The sequence below is a fragment of the Erpetoichthys calabaricus genome, chromosome 4 (assembly GCF_900747795.2).
Source record: "Erpetoichthys calabaricus chromosome 4, fErpCal1.3, whole genome shotgun sequence".
NCBI lineage: Eukaryota > Metazoa > Chordata > Cladistia > Polypteriformes > Polypteridae > Erpetoichthys > Erpetoichthys calabaricus.
The window spans coordinates 290,772,256-290,790,906 of NC_041397.2; the positions used below are offsets into that span (position 1 = coordinate 290,772,256).

An 18,651-nucleotide genomic window follows, 5' to 3' on the forward strand; every position below is an offset into this window, starting at 1 on the left:
TATACACTTCATGTCTACATTTTGTCACTTATTACTAAAACATGAAAAATGTTTCAGTTTTATTGATGTGTTTACATAGATTGTTGTAGACACAGAACACACATGTATTCCAAATGACAATGTATTATTTACCCTATACAGCTCCAGGCACTTTACTCCAAGATAAACACTGAGCACTGAGAACCTTCTTTGCGAATTGAGCTTCTGCGGCGGTGGGCAGGTTGGGGGTATAGCAGGCTGCTTACTGCTTGTGTTGATCGACACATTTGCAACACAAAAGATGCTGACGGAGTGGTGTGAAGGAATTTAAGGTGGGCCGGGATTACAAGTTTTTTCGTAGGCTTTGGGAATTCTAGTGTTAATTCATTATTATAAAGGCATTCTATGAAAAAAAAAATATGAACAGTCTAAAACCCTCATCAGGCACAAAGAGAAAGGAATGAAACCTGAGGTGCCAGTTTATTGCAGGGACCATTCATACAGATCTGACACTCAAATGCAGCCAGTTCAGTCACCAACAAGCCTAAATTGCATGTTCGTGATAATGTTGGAGAACTGGAGTACTCAGAGGAAAAAAATGAAACAGATATTGTCAGGAACATGTCCAAGGGCACAATGATCAGAGACAGAATTTGAACCCAGGAGTCTGTATCTGTGAAACAGCATAAATAACCACCTTCCCACCATGCAGTTGTAAATTTGGCTTAGTTAACTGGAACAGAACACTACCATTCAACACCCTAAAAATAAATAAATAAATCCTCAAAAGCAAACAACCTAAAAATAAATTCATTAAATAACCCCTCAAAAGAAATGACAATTTCCCAATTTGACCCGCAGAGCAAACTTTTGCCAATCCATTTTCTTAACCAGCTTAAATCAATAATGGCTTGATGGAAGTCAGAATTTAACCATGTAGCATATTTTAATAGGTTGCCAGTCCATCACTGGATACTTTATTCACACATGCCCTTTCATAACTGCTCAGTTTAGAAATGTCAATTCACCTTACCTGCATGACTGTATAAAGGTGGGGAGAAAACCAGGTGGAAACAGAAAAAATGTGGAAAAGAAAATGGACCCCTGGTGCTATGAGGCTTCACACCCTTTACCACTGTGCTTGTCTCTAATGCTAATGTATTCAAATATTTATATACAGACCATTGGAAAGACTAACAGACACACACATATACACATGTAGCTCTTACCTTTGGAGTTTGCTAAATGATACTGTAGTATAAAAACTCTGAGTAGTAGCTTTTCACTAGTCAGGTTTATAATTGATAGGCAACCTGAGTATATGACTGCTATCAAAAAGACAATTATTTTGTCAAATGTCTTGTGCCAGTGCAGAACTCCAAGAACAACATAGTAATAGATAACACAATAACTTGGCTGATCTTTTATCTTAAACTATCAAACAAATCTTGTAGACTACTTATTTACTTGTCTTGGGACATAAGTTCTTAGGCTGACTCAGTTATCTAGATGAACATTATGAACCTATCTCTATTAAAAAAAATTACATTTTATTCTACAATTACACAACCAAAATAGAAACACACACTACACACATGAAAGGAGAGGATTAAAAGGAACACTAATACAGTGTATTGCTCTGAGAATTAAATTTATCTCAATGTTTCAAAAATAGCTGTACACCAAATATGTCCCAATAACAATAATTTTTCATTTCATGTAAGAAGAAATTTGTTAGCCAAAAACAATGATTATATATATATATATATATATATATATATATATATATATATATATATATATATATATATATATATATATACACACACACACACACACACACACACACACACACACACATATACAGTAAATCTGCTTGTGTGATAAAGTATAAAATACAAAGCAACAGTTAAATTCAAATAAGAAAATTGTCCCATTGGATTTTATCATGCATTATATTAACAAATAATAATCATCATTTACTGCCATACAATTAGCTGCCATAACGTACATGCTACATTATATGAAATAATATTTTAATAGGCCTGACGTAAAAGTTAAACATTTAAAATGTGAACCAAGTTTGTGCCCTACAGTTACAGATCATCATCTTCAAGACTTGTCTGCTTAATCATTCCCAGGTTGAAAAGAATTGAAGTTAAATTTATTGATAAAAAGGCATGATCACGATCAGTGGTCCTGTGCATCTCCTGGATAATCAGGTGGAGTGTGAACATTTCAAACAGTCTCTTGTTCTTCCTGCAATAATGGAGAAATATTTTGGACTTACATTGAAGGTTTAGCTAGAACACCAATTGATCAAAATGAAAATCAAGTTTACGTTTTATTTCATTGCATGCATAGTACATGGTGAGGCAAAAAGAAGTACCACATTTCAAATGCTTATTCTACAAAAATGCTACAAGATAAAATAAATTTCATTACGGCACAAGAAAGGGTATACAAAATATTTTTTTTTTCACTGTATTTTAAAAATTATGACATCAAGGTGGTGGGCATCATTGGTGACACACTCTTCAAGACGATTTCTGAACGCACACAGGACTCGTTCGGCCATTTCAAGGGGAATAGTGGCGATTTTGTGGTGAATAGTGTCCTTGAGCGTTTCAAGGTTTTGAGGTCAGTGTGTGTATACCTGCTACTTGAGATAGCCCCACAAGAAGAAATCACACGGAGTGAGATCCGGCGAACGTGAAAGTCTAAATTTAGCCACCTACTGAAGAATTGTTTGCCAATTTGGGAGGTCACCGTTAGAAGGAATGCTGAAGTGCATTCAGAAGGCACGTTGCATAGTGATGATGGATTTGTTGCTTTTGAGAATGCTTTGACAGCGAAAGCACAGTACACACTAGACCAAGGCATGTTGCAGACTGAAAACTACAAGGGATCACATATCAAAGGACCCCCACCCCAACCCACTTGGCTGCCTCTACCTCGCACAATGACCTTGAGAAATGTGGTACTTCAGTTTGGCTCATCCTATACTATAAAACTTCTACTTGCATCTCTACCCCCAATTTCTGACAGAAGTACATTACTAGCAACAGACAATGATCAGAAAGGAACACATGGGGTTCAACATTAGAGAACAGAAATAAACATGCATCAAGTGCACTTATCAGAACAAGTAGCTGTTGAGTAGCCTTATGACAAAAGGACAGAAACTATCCATATACCAAGTGGTGCAAGTGCCAATGGTGCAGAATTTAAGAATGAGAAAAGTGGACAGAATTTCTGAGGTTCTGGACAGTATAATTTGCCATTCTGAACAAGAATGTGTGCATACTACGGTTTGGACAGAAGGCGGTTCTAGCACACAGAATACATTCTGTTTTTGCAATGGATGGAGATAGAGATATCGTATAATACAGCTAAAAATACCAGGCGATACACCTGTAGCAACCATAAAGCCAGAATGACTAAGGTTTACAATGGATTAAAAATAATGGCTTTCATAATTAGAAACAAACTGTGAGAAATCAAAATACAAAATAAGGTAATTAAAACAAGCCACTTAGGGCCAGCCTACAACTAGTCTTCCTTGTATTCATAAAGTGGGTTGTCTGTGTCAAAATATTTTGCTCCAAAAGCCGCAAGGTCTCCCTTTAACTCTCATTCCTCTTTTCTCAATTCCTGGCCTTTCTTCCTTCCTTTGGTTTTTGCATTCAAAGCACATTCCAATTCAAGACTCAAATGCATATTAATCATACTTCTGAAGTCATTCCTGGCCATGCTCACTTTGTGGATCTGCCGAACATACATGCTGAATAAACTTGCAGTATTTTCAGTATTTATTTTGAATCTTTGTTTAATTGTTATCATCATTTTACAGACATTTCTATACCGCTGGTTTGATCAATAGACGTCTTCATTTTTAGGGTTTTTTTGATTGCATCTGTGAACAGCTGCTACCCTGTGAGATGACTGGTAGTCATGTTGTGTTATGTTCGTTATGCACCGTGATTTAAACTGGTTACACATGGAGATCCGTGTCCAAGTTAGTGGATATCAAAAAAGAAGAAGAAAAAGAGTCCAAATCATTTAGTAGCCATAAATGTTGTGTGTTTTCCTTAACTACAAATTTTGGTTTACGTATTTGGTTAGGTGCAACAATTGTCTGTGTCTCTGGTACTGACATCCTTTCCATCATTGGCTCTCTCCCTTTCATTGAAAAATGCATCCTGGGAAAATAAACAGCTTTCAATTTTACTCCTTAATGATGGCATCACTGCCTAACTGCATTACTGGGAAACCAACATATAATCTGGGCATACTGCCCCCTTGGTGGTGACCACTTTATTATTGAGCTATGAGGGTGATGTGCTTTGTCAATGCCAGTACAGATATGTGGTAAAGTGAGTTAGGAGTCCATGGCTTTGGAGTTTGTAAATAATAATCAGTGTAGCCCTGGTTCCATGTCTGTACATGGTCACGTGGCCCCAGGATGTTTAATGTGGAGATTATGGCTGATTGCACTTGCAACAAGTGTATTATTGGTTCAGGTTTCCTCACTGACTCTCTTGTGGGTTGCAATAAGGACACTCTGCTCACTGGAATACAAATTGAGTCTGAGCAGGCATGAAGGAAAAGGAAGAAAAGATGAAAGGAGGACAGAATCAAGAGTGTGAACCAACATGGTGGTGAAGAGGCCGGCAGTAAGTGGCCCTGAGAGGGAGCAAGGGGAAAGGCGCACCAGGGGTGGATCATTCCCCACTGATCACAACAGAGTAGTGGGGAGAAACCAGGTGACCTCCTAGGGACCCTGTAAATGCCAGGGTGGGTGGGTGGAAAATGTACGTCTGGCACCAAGCATCCTGGTGGATGCCGATTTACCCAGTTGTGTTAAGAGTCAGAGAAAGGAATAACAGCTGCAGTGTCTCCTCTAGCTGAGAAGACCTGAATGAGTGAGCAGCAAAGAAGAGAGAGTAAGATGCACTGGGGCTTGGAGAGTGAAGATGAAAGGGAACTTGATTTTTTAACTGTATTTTATCTGTGGATTTGAACATGTATGAAATTTAATTATTTAAATTTTATCCTTCATGGAAGAGAACATATTTTTATGGAACTATTTTATGGAACTGTTTATTGCATTTAATGAAACTGAACAGTACTGTCTTACCACTTTGCTTGAATAAACAGCACAACACACTGTTTTCACTATCTCTTACTGTGTGGAAGTGTCCTTATTGCCCAGTCCATCTTGGTTTCATGACTATTGTTGTTCCAGGCTCAACCCGGCTAATCACACGCTACTGTTCCATATCACTCTTCCAGGCTTGCAACACTCTAGGTCAACATGACATCCATCATAATGCTTGATGGGTAGCATAGTGGTTAACACAGTAACCCAACAATATAGGAGGACTAATTTTTCATTAAAAAAAATCATGTGCAGAAGCCATGTGTGAAAAAATAAGAACACCCCATCCCTTTCTGTTACTACCTGTTAACTCAATTTATCACAAAGACGTGTCACGTAAGAGAGAGAGCAAAGGCAAATAAGGTTTTATTAAAAAAAAAAAAAGCAGCCACCCATGAGTACTCCAAATAAAATGGGAAATTTGTGAATGCGAGGGCTTAGCTGTAACTGTTCTCTGCCGCCTAAACTATGTTTCATAGCATTTACACTCTGGCCACCTAACTAGGTTTGTGTGTTCATTAACACCCAACCATATAACAGCAATTCATTCTATACAACATGCAGACCTGGTCAAGATGTTTACTTGTTGTTTGACTAAACCGTACATTGGGCAAGGTGCATGATCTACACACATTTGAGCAATGTTGTGCTGGCATCATAGAAACAGGTGTCCTCCTGGGATGTTTTTATGGACTATAGTTGGGGTACTCATTATCATTCCTGGAGGGACATAATGGCAGCAGGTTTTTCTTAAAACCTAACTACTTAATTAGAAGTCAATTGTTGTTTCATTTTTAATTTGTTTGATAAGATTTCCATTAATAAACTGTTTTAGCCTTAAATAGCTGCAATTCCCATTTTTAATTTTTTTATCTTATTTTTGTAACCAGCTGCCAATTAATGAGACACAAATGAACAGGTACTGTAGCTCAGCATCTAACTCGATCCCATTACAACCTGTGTGTGTTCGTTATGAATTATCTGTTTAGAAAGGAATGGAAGAGGGTAAAAGACTGAAAATTGCTACTTTTCTTCAGGCCACAAATTATTTGGATGATATCCTGAGAAAGGATAAATATAAGAGTGAGAAGAAGTGGAAGAATGAAATTACTAACTTTCCCAAGAATGAAAAAATAAATCTCATTATATGTAAAGAATTAGGAAATTTGTCTGGAACAAAAACAAAGCCATTGCGACCTTCCAGGACTGAATTTGAGAAGCCCTGCGCAATAGTCTCTAGACTTTATAGAAAATGGGGTGATAAACCCAAAAAACTTCCAGCGAGTAGCCAATGTAAGAGCAAAAAAAATTGTTAATGAGAAAGGTCAAAGATGAAAGGTCAGGTTCATTGAAGCCAACAGAAATACCATAAAATTCTCCGTTATCACATCTTTGGCACAAGACTGCCGAAGGGTGTCTCTAAATGTCTCACATATCATGCCTTAAAGTGGATGCGCTCCACTCCTATACCCTAGGCTTCAGCGATTACTAAAACTAAAATATATGAAAAAATATTGCCTAGTTGCACGAATTTCAACTTCTACTATAACACATGGATGGTATTGTCAGAATCTGGCATAAATGCGAAAAATTAATAAATCTGCTTTGCTTTACATAAATATTTTGTTGGTACATATTGGGCCTCTTAATACCACTTCAATGACATTTGAATGCCATACTGAACCAAGTAATACTGTTGACAATGATCATCTTTTTCTGACCACAGTTGACTCTTTTTCAAACTAATAATGATCCATGTCACAAAGAATCCATTATCTTAAGCTGATTCCATGAACATGACTGACTTCAGTTTATAGAACAGGTCAGCACAGTCCCAAGATTGTAAACTGACTGAAAACATTTGGGATGAGGTTGAACAAGAGGTTAAACAACAAAAATGCATGGCCTAATAATTGCAGGAATTATATGTAGCAATTGAGCCTGCGTATTTCCAATTCCTAGGTGAATTAATGAATTAAATAATTCTGCCTGTTCTAGAAGCATAAGGGGTCTTACCTAGTACTTAATCCGTGGATTATATAAAGTGGTCACAGACTAAGCACTTCTATTAGATCCAATTCACAGATGGGTTTACACCATGAAACTGAGGTACCGGGATCAGTTTTAAAAGCTCTATGGTGAGTTGCATATTGATAGAAAATTGTAAATGCCTTTTCATTTCACAAAATAGGTGTTCTTCTACCAAAACTGTCTGTTAGACATATTGCACTTGATAGTTTTGTCTGATGTCTCGTACTTGTTATGCCACAACAGAGACTGAGACTGCATCTGAACTTGCCACACCTGGAAAACATTTGTACAGGCACTGGTTTTGTCAGGCAACACATTCATTGGCTGTCAAAATGAGGCAAGTTTATGATACTGTCAAAATCTTACAATGTGCTGAAATGTTGTGAGGCAGCTGTGTTATCCATCATACCCTGTAATTTATAGTTGTGTAATCCGACAAACTCAAGGCAACAAGATTTTATGAACTGCTCTCTGACTCTTAGGGCTGGGATATACTTAACGCTATGTGACGCATCTGCTTGCAGACATGTACTTTATGTAACCAGGTGGCAGTGTGAGATGCTGAAGTGAAGGTACATAAAAAAAAAAAAATTGCATTATTACAATGGGGAATATGCAATATGGCTTATGGCCGAATCCCTATTTACTTTCTCAAACATTTTCTGCTTTTCTCGGACATATATTTGTCCCGAATTTGCTTTCATTTCGTCTTGCACGTTCACTTTCAAAGAGCTGGCAATTTGATGTAAGCTGTTCTGATAGGCATGTTTATCACTATAGAGATGTTCATAGTAAAGAATGATATGGACATCACATACCGTACCAAAGCATGAACACACACACCACCCAAATTTTTGCTGGTACTGCACCTTGCACACACGTCACATTCATTTCTGATGACGTGCCAATGCCAAATACTACATCATAAACTACTGAGCTATGCTGGGCAGACAGTCTTTGTCCTCATGAGTTTGGAAGCCTGTAATTCTGAAAGACTATTTGTGGGGTGTGGCGCTTGTAAATGCAGCCTACTTGTTCATGCAATAACGTTTTTCACATTCTTTTTTCCAACTGTGGAGTCTCAAATCTGTGTATTATATTTGATAACTGTATCAAGGAACTGTTTTGTGTCAAAACCTGGGAACATTTTTTGTTGACCACCACATGGCCCACTCATCCCATGTAGACCTTGATAAAACAGAACAGACAACATACAGGTAACAGACAATAACAGGAAGTAGCATTGAAACAGCATGAGGTCCCAAGGATGGGGCAGTGAAGCACTGGGTTGTTTTGCTTATGATAAACCTCTCCACATTATTTTCTGAGATTACTCTGGTGTTAAGAACAAGGTATTTTTTCCTAGAACCCACTGCATCAGACAAGAAGGAACACTCAACAAATTTTTTGATTTCAAGTGTGTTCATCATCTCTTTCTAGTTGGCATTATCAGAGAAGCAGAAGAGCAACGATAACAGTTTTTCAAGTGCACAGAGAATGTGCAAGATTAGCAGAACAAGTACTGTACAGTATGTTTGTAAGGGTAGAGGGACTGAGAGATACCAACAGTTTTTGAGGGAAACATATCAAAGCTGGACTGTATCACAGAAGAAAGAAAATTAGAAAAGTCTCCTGTCAGTTACAAGTATATTATATATATATATATATATATATATATATATATATATATATATATATATGATACAAGAACCCAGCAAGTGGAAAAATGTTCAACTGATATTGAGAAAAAGATTAAATTTTAATCATTCTGTTTTTTCATTTGCTGTTTTATTTAATGCTAAATCCAATGGATGCATCGTATCTGAGATGCACATTAAGTTTTAACTGAAGAGGAACTTACTTCATTTTGGAAAGCTTTTGCAGAATAATGCTGGTTTTTTCCAGGAGTTCCACTTCTAATTTGGGATTACGGAGCAGCAGGGACATAACTCGGAAAAAATGCTCATTACTGCAGGCTTCCAGAAATTGATTCAGTAACCCTTTTAGTGAAAAGACAAAAAAAGAAGACAAGATTTTTTTTTTGTTCTGTAGCTTTTAATTGTCACTTTAAACATATTACTTTATTTTTGTATTTTATAACAAACAAGGCTTGAAGCAGGCAAGATTCTGACAAACAATGCAGTTTCACAAATAAATACAGGAGGCAGTACAGTAATCCACCGCTCTATTGGGGTTCAGCTATCGCGCCCCTGCTATATCGCGGAAAAATTCCATAAGTACATCCTACCTGTAGTGTACTTTGCAGACAATTCATAACAAAGCATATGGTTTTCAGCAGACAAAGTTTTGCGTTACAGCACCCAGATGATTTCTTACAAAGCCCGTTATTGGCTGAAAGAGGAGACTCAACCAATCAGAGCGGATTTTATTCTCTTGGGCTTTGATTAGCTGCTGCTAATCTGGTGTAATCTCGCAAGAACAGCGAGCGTGAGTCCCCGACGAATCACGTATTGCGTACCTTGCTTGTGATCCGACTTTTCTGAGCAAACTTTTGTGAACTTTCATTTTATTTTAGGCCCTGCATCTTGTAAGCCTTCTGGTAGCAGTGAGCTTAAGCACCAGAGGAAGACCTTGACCATACGAGAAGGTAAAACTGATGATGATTATTATTATGTTACTCATATCTTTAGCCCGACATCTGTGTATCATATGTGTATCCAAAGTGTGTTTTAATAAGTTTACAAGTGTTTAAAGCGTGTGGGAGTGGTATTTTAAGGCTTAAACTATAAAAAAAAAAAAAAGTGGTCTTTCTATATCACGGATTTTCACCTATCGCGGGTGGGTTTGGAACGTAACTTCCGCGATAGACGGGGGATCACTGTAAGCTAGTACAAGCAGGGGAAAGTATTACAAAAATAAATAAAGCATTCACTCAAAAGTGCAGAAGGTGGAACTTTATAGGTTCATTTAAGAATGTACCTGATCTGGGAATCTCCACTTAACACATTAGTGTTTATTTCTGTAAATTTCTTTGCATCTGTACTTCAAAATGTTTCTGTTTATTTTTTACTTCTTTCTTTCAAACTATGTTTGTTATTTCTGTATGTTATGCTGAGCTCAAAAGTGGAAGATTAAAAATATGAGTGTAAAGGAGTCATCAAAAATCAAAAAAGTAGACAGAAATGCCATCTAAGATAGTGTTAATGTTTATCATCTAAGCTCCACTTTATACTTTATTTTGAAGAGCTCAACTGATTCACCAAGAAATTCACTGTTTATGTTACTTGGGCTAAAGCATAAAAAGAACAATTCGGTGGAAATGTAAACCAAGCAGACAATGATTAAACTGAATAAGAGAGTATCCCAACTATGGTAAATTAAAAAGAGTAAGGTAACTCAACCAGATATTTTGGTAAAATAACAAGGTACTGCAAGATAATATAAAAACATGAAATTTTACAAACAAAAGGAGGCAATTCAGTCAGTTAAGCTCACTGGTTAGTAAACAGATATTCATAGAATCTACAACATTTAGAAAACTAAAAAGCTTTCAGTGATGCACATATATCCTTGCCTAAATTGCACATTTCGTCGAAACGTCAGGTGATATACAGTACTGCAGCCTACTCTGCCCATGACATCGCCCCAGGTGTTGCACATGCCAGGCTCTGCCTGCCTCCTTTGCCCAACAGTCATGTTGCTTCAAATCTGCTATGTAATTTTTCACGCATGCTTCTGAACTACACAGTGACTGGTCCTGGTAAAGATAAGCTGTCTGCTTTTGCTCCTCCTGGAGAATGAGGACTTAACGGTTTCATTTCTGGTCGTTATGTGAAAGTGGTTTCAAGCCACCAGTGAATGACTGCTTAATAACTTTTTTTTTTTTTTTACACTACCACATTGATCAATTTATGGCAAACTTTTTCTGTAAATTTTACATTTTGCAAGCTACTGTGCTATGCATTTGCCTGCACTTGAAAGTGAAAGAACAAATACAAAAATAATATCATCTCTGTTATAAGGTAACCAAATGAAATGTTGACATAACATCTCAAACTTAAAACAGGATATATTTCTGTGCATTTTATAGAACAATTACTATTTATATATTAAATCTGACAGCATGAGATGTCAGATTAAGTGAAACATACACTTTGACCATTGAAGCCCTAATTTTGCATACACCTTCATATAATAAAAAATTTTCCACATATAAAATACTGGAATATGGTCCATTTGGCTTCACTATATTTTATATACACGGTCTACAAATAATTTCCATTATAGCTTCATTGAACATTTTGAAAGCAGTGACTGTATTTACCTGAATATTGGCCGACATGTGGAATAACTTCTCTTTTCACATTGCAAAAATACAAAGACTCCATGGGGTTGGCATTTCTCTATAAATATGCCAAGTTCTGATAACATAATGTTTAAACTTTTTTTTTTTTTTTTGGAAAAGTTATGCAAGATTAAAGAAAAGCAGATTATTTGTGCAAGAACAAAACACCGAGATGCATTTAAGCTCTGAGAATGCCAAACAAATGTCCCTCCAGAATCACACCAGGAACACACCATTATATCTCGCAATATGATGGATGACAAATCTTTTACAGATTCTAGACTAAGACATCTAAAAGGTAATTGCACCAACTGACATTCCATCCCTGTGTCCAACACGGCCCAAACAAGAGTTAGGCATGGAAAGCTTCACATTTAATACATGTTTTGTTAATGTCAAAAGAGCACTTATACAATACAGCAATGAACGAACAAAAAGTACAAATACATTACAAAACCTCCAGAAAATGTAACAAACCTGTTTCTAATGTTGTTAGAGAAGTGCCACGTCAACTGGCATCTACAAAATGAAAACGAGTTAAAAGCTAATTCCAACAGAGGTCAAACAGTACATGCAAAATTTTGGCTACTGATCATCATATTTTTGAGTCACCAATGTTCTTTTGAATTTTTACAGTGAAATTAACGTTAACTTTTCTCCTTTTTCTAATTTTATTTAGGTGTTAAAAGCTAAGACTTTGATCTTTGCATGCCAACCAAAATAAAACCATAAATAATTTACAGCTATGTTCTTGAGAATGTTATATAGTGTGAAAAGAATCGACACATGCAATTAATATTGGACAAAACCAAATACTTCTTAGCTGAAAACAAATATCCACAGTGCACTGTATTCACTAAGTGGAAGGCAATTTAATATTTAAGGAACTGAATAAAGCTTTGCTCAATTAAAACTTTAGGTCATGACAGTTCCTGAAGGAGAGCTTCAACAGAAAGACATGGTAGATCTGCCTACAAAACAGAAGGGCAGAGATATTTTCATCACTATTCAGATGGCTTGCTTAATAGAGCAAAGAGTCAATAAACAAAATTGCAAAACAGGTCTATAATCTATAAAGCCAAATTCCTATCAGATTAAGTAATTTAGGTTTATTTTATTTAACCTCTCAAAACATTTCAAACTGAATTAAATTCATTGATCTGACATCACTCTCTGATGGCACACACAGGAAAAAACATGCAGACTGTCCACAAACAACATCTGGATATGAAATTCAAACTCAGTACTGCAGAACTTTGAAGCTATTGAGTGGTAGGCTCTGTTTTGCATGGTGCCACTGAAAAGAGGTTAATAAAAGGATTGTAATTTTAAAGCAGCTTTCTGGATTACACACTGTCCAGTGAAGAAAAGAGCTCTAAACCAAACAAACACAAAACTGATTAATTTGTCCTTAGTTACAAGAACCTATTAAAGCCATTATCAAGCAAAGAAATCCACATTCACAAAAGCTTCTTAAACCAAAAGGAGGAGTTCAGTTGGAGGTGGAAAGTTCCTTCCAACAACGAGGAGAAAACATGAAGAATATGGATTGAGATGTGATGCATTGCTGAGATGACATCATCAAACCTTGTTCATTAACAGGAATGAGTGGGAGCACAGAATCTCACAAGTGTCTCCATTTAATGGTCTAAATTTAATGTGTGCTGCTACTAGGAGGTACAGAGTTGACATAAAAATAGGACTGACATATGCCCGTCTTGCTGGTTGAACACAAGATGATTCAAAACGGAGCAGCACAGTAAGTTTACGTCCCTACTATTTGCCCAGAGAGTTTGGACATGTCATTGTATACATTCCTCCTCGGGCAGACGAGGAGTCAGCGAGTGACATCATCCATTCCGCTGTTGCTAAGTTACAAACGCAGCACCCTGAGGCGCTTGTGCTAATCGCTGGAGACTTTAACCATGTGACGCTGGACAAAACATTACCTGCATTCTCCCAGTATGTGCACTGTAACACCCGGGGAAATAAGACTATTGATTTACTTTATGCAAACGTTAAAGACGCATACAGCGCCACCCCGCTGCCTGCGCTTGGGAAAGCAGATCATAACCTGGTTCTGCTTCAGCCTCACTATAAACCAAAAGTTAGAGTCCTACCTGTAACCACACGATCATTCAGGAAGTGGACTCCGGAGGCTGAGAATACTCTGAAAGAATGTTTTGGAACTACAGACTGGGATATCCTGCAGGGATCTCATAGTGAGAACATTGAGGAAGTTGTTGACTGCACTACTGACTACATCAACTTCTGTATGGACATTGTAGTTCCAGTAAGAACAGTACGCTGCTATGCTAACAACAAGCCATGGATTACAAGTGACATCAAGGGCCTTTTGAATCAGAAGAAAAGGGCTTTTAAAGACGGTGATCAGCATGAGCTCAAGCGCGTGCAGAAGGAACTCCGAGTCCAACTCAGGGCGGCGAAGGAGCAGTACAGGAGAAAGCTGGAGCAGAAGTTGCAGAATAACAGCATGAAGGAAGTGTGGGATGGGATGAAGATCATCACTGGCTGCAGCTCGAAGCGGGGTGCCACCATTGAGAGAGACGTGAAGAGAGCAAACCAAATGAACAACTTTTTTAACAGGTTTGACCACCCTAACCCACTCTCACTCTCACCTCGGAGTACTGCACCCTCCACACATCCTTCTGCTGATACCAGCATAGGAAAGACATCCCCACCCATAATTACAACAGCGCAAGTGAACAGAGAGCTGAGGAGACTTCGTGCCAGCAAAGCAGCGGGTCCAGATGGAGTATCGCCACGACTGCTGAAGGTCTGTGCATCGGAGCTGGGGGGGTCCTCTACAGCGCATCTTCAACCTGAGCCTGGAACAGGGGAGAGTCCCGAGGCTTTGGAAAACATCTTGTATCACCCCAGTCCCAAAGGTATCACGTCCTAGTGAGCTGAATGACTTTCGGCCTGTTGCTCTGACATCACATGTGATGAAGACCATGGAGAGGCTGCTGCTTCACCACCTTAGGCCACAGGTTCAACACGCCCTTGACCCTCTGCAGTTTGCATATCAGGAGAAGGTGGGAGCGGAAGATGCCATCATCTATATGCTACATCGATCCCTCTCTCACTTGGACAGAGGCAGTGGTGCTGTAAGAATTATGTTTCTAGACTTCTCTAGCGCCTTCAACACAATCCAACCTCTGCTCCTTAGGGACAAGCTGACAGAGATGGGATTAGATTCATACCTAGTGGCATGGATCGTGGACTATCTTAAAGACAGACCTCAGTATGTGCGTCTTGGGAACTGCACGTCTGACATTGTGGTCAGCAACACAGGAGCGCCACAAGGGACTGTACTTTCTCCGGTCCTGTTCAGCCTATATACATCGGACTTCCAATACAACTCGGAGTCCTGCCATGTGCAAAAGTTCGCTGATGACACTGCTATCGTGGGCTGTATCAGGAATGGGCTGGAGAAGGAGTATAGGGACCTAATCAATGACTTTGTTAAATGGTCCGACTCAAACCACCTACACCTGAACACCAGCAAAACCAAGGAGCTGGTGGTGGATTTTAGGAGGCCCAGACCCCTCATAGACCCAGTGATCATCAAAGGTGACTGTGTGCAGACCTATGAATATCTGGGAGTGCAGCTGGATGATAAATTAGACTGGACTGCCAATACTGATGCGCTGTGCAAGAAAGGACAAAGCCGGTTATACTTCCTTAGAAGGCTGGCTTCCTTCAACATCTGCAATAAGATGCTGCAGATGTTCTATCAAACAGTTGTGGCGAGCGCCCTCTTCTACGCAGTGGTGTGCTGGGGAGGCAGCATTAAGAGGAAAGACGCCTCACGCCTGGACAAACTGGTGAGGAAGGCAGGCTCTATTGTTGGCATGGAGCTGGACAGTTTAACATCTGTGGCAGAGCGAAGGGCGCTCAGCAGGCTCCTATCAATTATGGAGAATCCACTGCATCCACTAAATAATGTCATCTCCAGACAGAAGAGCAGCTTCAGTGACAGACTGCTGTCACTGTCCTGCTCCACAGACAGATTGAGGAGATCGTTCCTCCCCCAAACTATGCGACTCTTTAATTCCACCAGGGGGGGGTAAACGTTAATATTTAACATTATACATAGTTATTGTCTGTTTTTTCACCTGTATTATTATCATTCTTTAATTTAATATTATTTATTGTATCAGTATGCTGCTGCTGAAGAATGTGAATTTCCCATTGGGATTAATAAAGTATCTATCTATCTATCTAGTAGCATATGCAGGTACTCCTCCCAATTGAAAACTGCAGTAGTCCAGATGTGACAAGATCAATACCTGGACCAGACGTTGTACTGCATAATCTGTCAGATAAGGTCTGATCTTGTGGATGAATCTGTGTGAACAAGAGACAGATGCAATGTGGCCAGTGAAGGATAGCTGGTCATCAATCACCACCCCAAGATGATATACTCACTTGAGGCAGGTTTTAGCAATAATAAGCAGAGCTGAATGGAGACAGGGTGTTGAACAGACGGACTGGATGGGATAGCAAAGAGGTCCACCTTTGACAAGTTCAGCTGGAGATGGTGCTTCTTCATTACGTTTGCAATATCAACGAGACATGCCAATTTGTAATGGATACATTGTGGTCCTCTGGCGGGAATAACAGGTACAGCTGTGTATCATCTGCATAGCACTGATATGACACAATATGTACTATCTGTGGGTGTATTACTGTTTCTTGGGTTATATTTATGAAGTGTGATTAACATACAAACAATAAAGGTAATTACTTGGGAAACATTTGTTAAAGTACAGTGATCCCTCCTCGATCGCGGGGGTTGCGTTCCAGAATCCAGAATTTGCACAGAAACACAGGAGGTTGTAGAGAGACAGGATCCTTATTCAAACACTGCAAACAAACATTTGTCTCTTTTTCAAAAGTTTAAACATGCTCCATGACAAGACAGAGATAACCGTTCCATCTCACAATTAAAAGAATGCAAACATATCTTCCTCTTCAAAGGAGTGCGCATCAGGAGCAGAGAATGTCAGAGACAGAGAGAGAGAGAGAAGCAAACAATCAAAAACTGAAAAGCAAACAATCAAAAACCGATAGGTGCTGTTCGAGCTTTTAAGTATGCGAAGCACCGTGCGGGAAGCCTGTCGCTTGACAAAGCAGCTGCAAAAAAGGGAGCAATGTGAAGGTAGTCTTTCAGCATTTTTTACACGAGCGTCCGTATCCTCTAGGGGTGCGAACAGCCCCCCTGCTCACATCCCCTCCGTCAGAAGCAGAGAATGTCAGAGCGAGAGAGAAAGAAAAGCAAACAATCAAAAATCAACAGGTGCTGTTTAAGCTTTTAAGTATGTGAAGCACCGTGCAGGAAGCATATTGTGCAACAAAGCAACCACAAGTAAGCCCAGCAAGGAAGGGAGCAATGTGAAGGTAGTCTTTCAGCATTTTTTGAGGAGCGGCTATATCCTCTAGGGGTGCGAACAGCCCCCGTGCTCACAATATATTTGTTTAATACGTAATACGTGCTCTGATTGGGTAGCTTCTCAGCCATCTGACAATAGCGTCCCTTGTATAAAATCAACTGGGCAAACCAACTGAGGAAGCATGTACTAGAAATAAAAAGACCCATTGTCCACTGAAACCCACAAACCAGCGAAAAAATCCACGATATATATTTAAATATGCTTACATATAAAATCCGTGATAGAGTGAAGCTGCGAAAGTCGAAGCGCGATATAGCGAGGGATTACTGTATATGCAATTTTGGCTACTTTTGTTATACTCTCCCTTCTTAGCAAAACACGTATTGCTCCCTTAATAAAGCTACCTCTTAACATGGTTGACAAGTAAATTGCACTGCTTTGACTGCCCAGTACCTAATTTCCGCCTAGTATTTATGTTGTGGGTTTGGTTCTTAAGTATGTCCAATATTGAACATTCATTCACCTTTAGATTTTCGAGTCATCGCCACATTCAGCACTTTACAAATCAGATGTCATTAAACTGTCCTTCAAGAATGTATACTTGTAGCCATATAACCTACCTTCACAAAATAGTGAAAACAAATGCATGCTCAATGTTATAACTCTTGTCCCAAGCAAAATTAAACACCACTTTTTAGTACCAGTTGAGATGTCAGTTTTTTAGTCCTAACTGCATCTGTTATTCGTACCAAAAGTATCAAATGCTTAGCTGCCTATGGCTGGTAGTTCTCTTAAAGGCCCTATCATTCAAGAAAAATAAGCATACTAAACAGAACATACTAGAACGCAACCTGCTATAAATAATTAAGACAACTGCCTGGTTGGATGAATACATAGACAAATGGATGGCGAAATTTAAAGGCTTAATGTGGAATTTATAGTAAAACACTCATGTTTTACTTTTCCTGTTTGACTCTTCCTCTAAGTTTGGTTAAAAAAAAAAAAGGAAATTGTCTCCATGTAAAAATCAAAAATAAAGACAGTTTACTTTACACTCATAAGTGTGATCTACATTACAATGGAGCTCGCTTTCCACACAATGCTGCCAAGATAGGCTTTTACCTAGAGCAACCTTGTGCTGCACTTAAATGGCTCCTGAAAACAGATGTGTTAGTTAAGCAAAAAAAAAAAAAAAAGTTAAAATATTTTTAAAGCTATTCATATAATACGATACAATTAAAAAATACATAAAAAAATAAAGGAGGAACACTGAGCACAATGTAATAAACCATCCATGGCCAAGGCATAAGCCTACAGTATTAAAACAGTGAAATGACAGGCCCCCTGCACAGGATTATCATTTGGAAGGGTCAGTGGAGTTCTAAATGAGCGCAGTAAGCATGTGAGATGGTTGAAGCAAGATGGCAAATTCCAATCTCCTTTGTAAAATTTTGGTTCTGCTTAAGCACATGATCAGATCAATGAATACACATGTTAATGTTAGAGGTGAACTGAGCCACAGGTTGGTTTGAATGGAGAAACAGAGGGGACTGAGAGAGAGAATGAGAGGCAACAGAGAGAGAATGAGAGGCTGATAATATTTAGAAATACCCAGAGAGGGATTGTAAGCTTAAAAAAAAAAAAAAACCTCAGCATTGTGCCTGTGATATTTACTATTTCATTTTAAAAATGCTTATCTGCTTACTGTCTTATTGGGGGCATTATTAAACAAATATTCTGAAGTAAGCTTGGAATAA

At 38.6% G+C, this 18,651-nt stretch overlaps 1 protein-coding gene across 2 annotated transcripts in view; it reads right to left on the reverse strand.

Annotated features, from left to right (window-relative positions):
- Positions 1 to 1,807: 1,807 nt before the first annotated feature.
- The window catches only part of LOC114650948 (coiled-coil domain-containing protein 138-like), a 101,230-nt gene continuing 84,386 nt past the window's right edge, over positions 1,808 to 18,651 (reverse strand). Inside the window, exons 14-15 of one of the 2 annotated variants that reach the window (XM_028800899.2) lie at positions 9,033 to 9,171; positions 1,808 to 2,238 (exon numbers count right to left, since the gene is read on the reverse strand). In XM_028800899.2, the coding sequence (XP_028656732.2) occupies positions 2,076 to 2,238; positions 9,033 to 9,171 (302 nt within the window). In that variant the 3' untranslated portion in view covers positions 1,808 to 2,075. The remainder of the gene's footprint in view (positions 2,239 to 9,032; positions 9,172 to 18,651) is intronic. The other variant, XM_028800900.2, reaches the window with a different exon arrangement.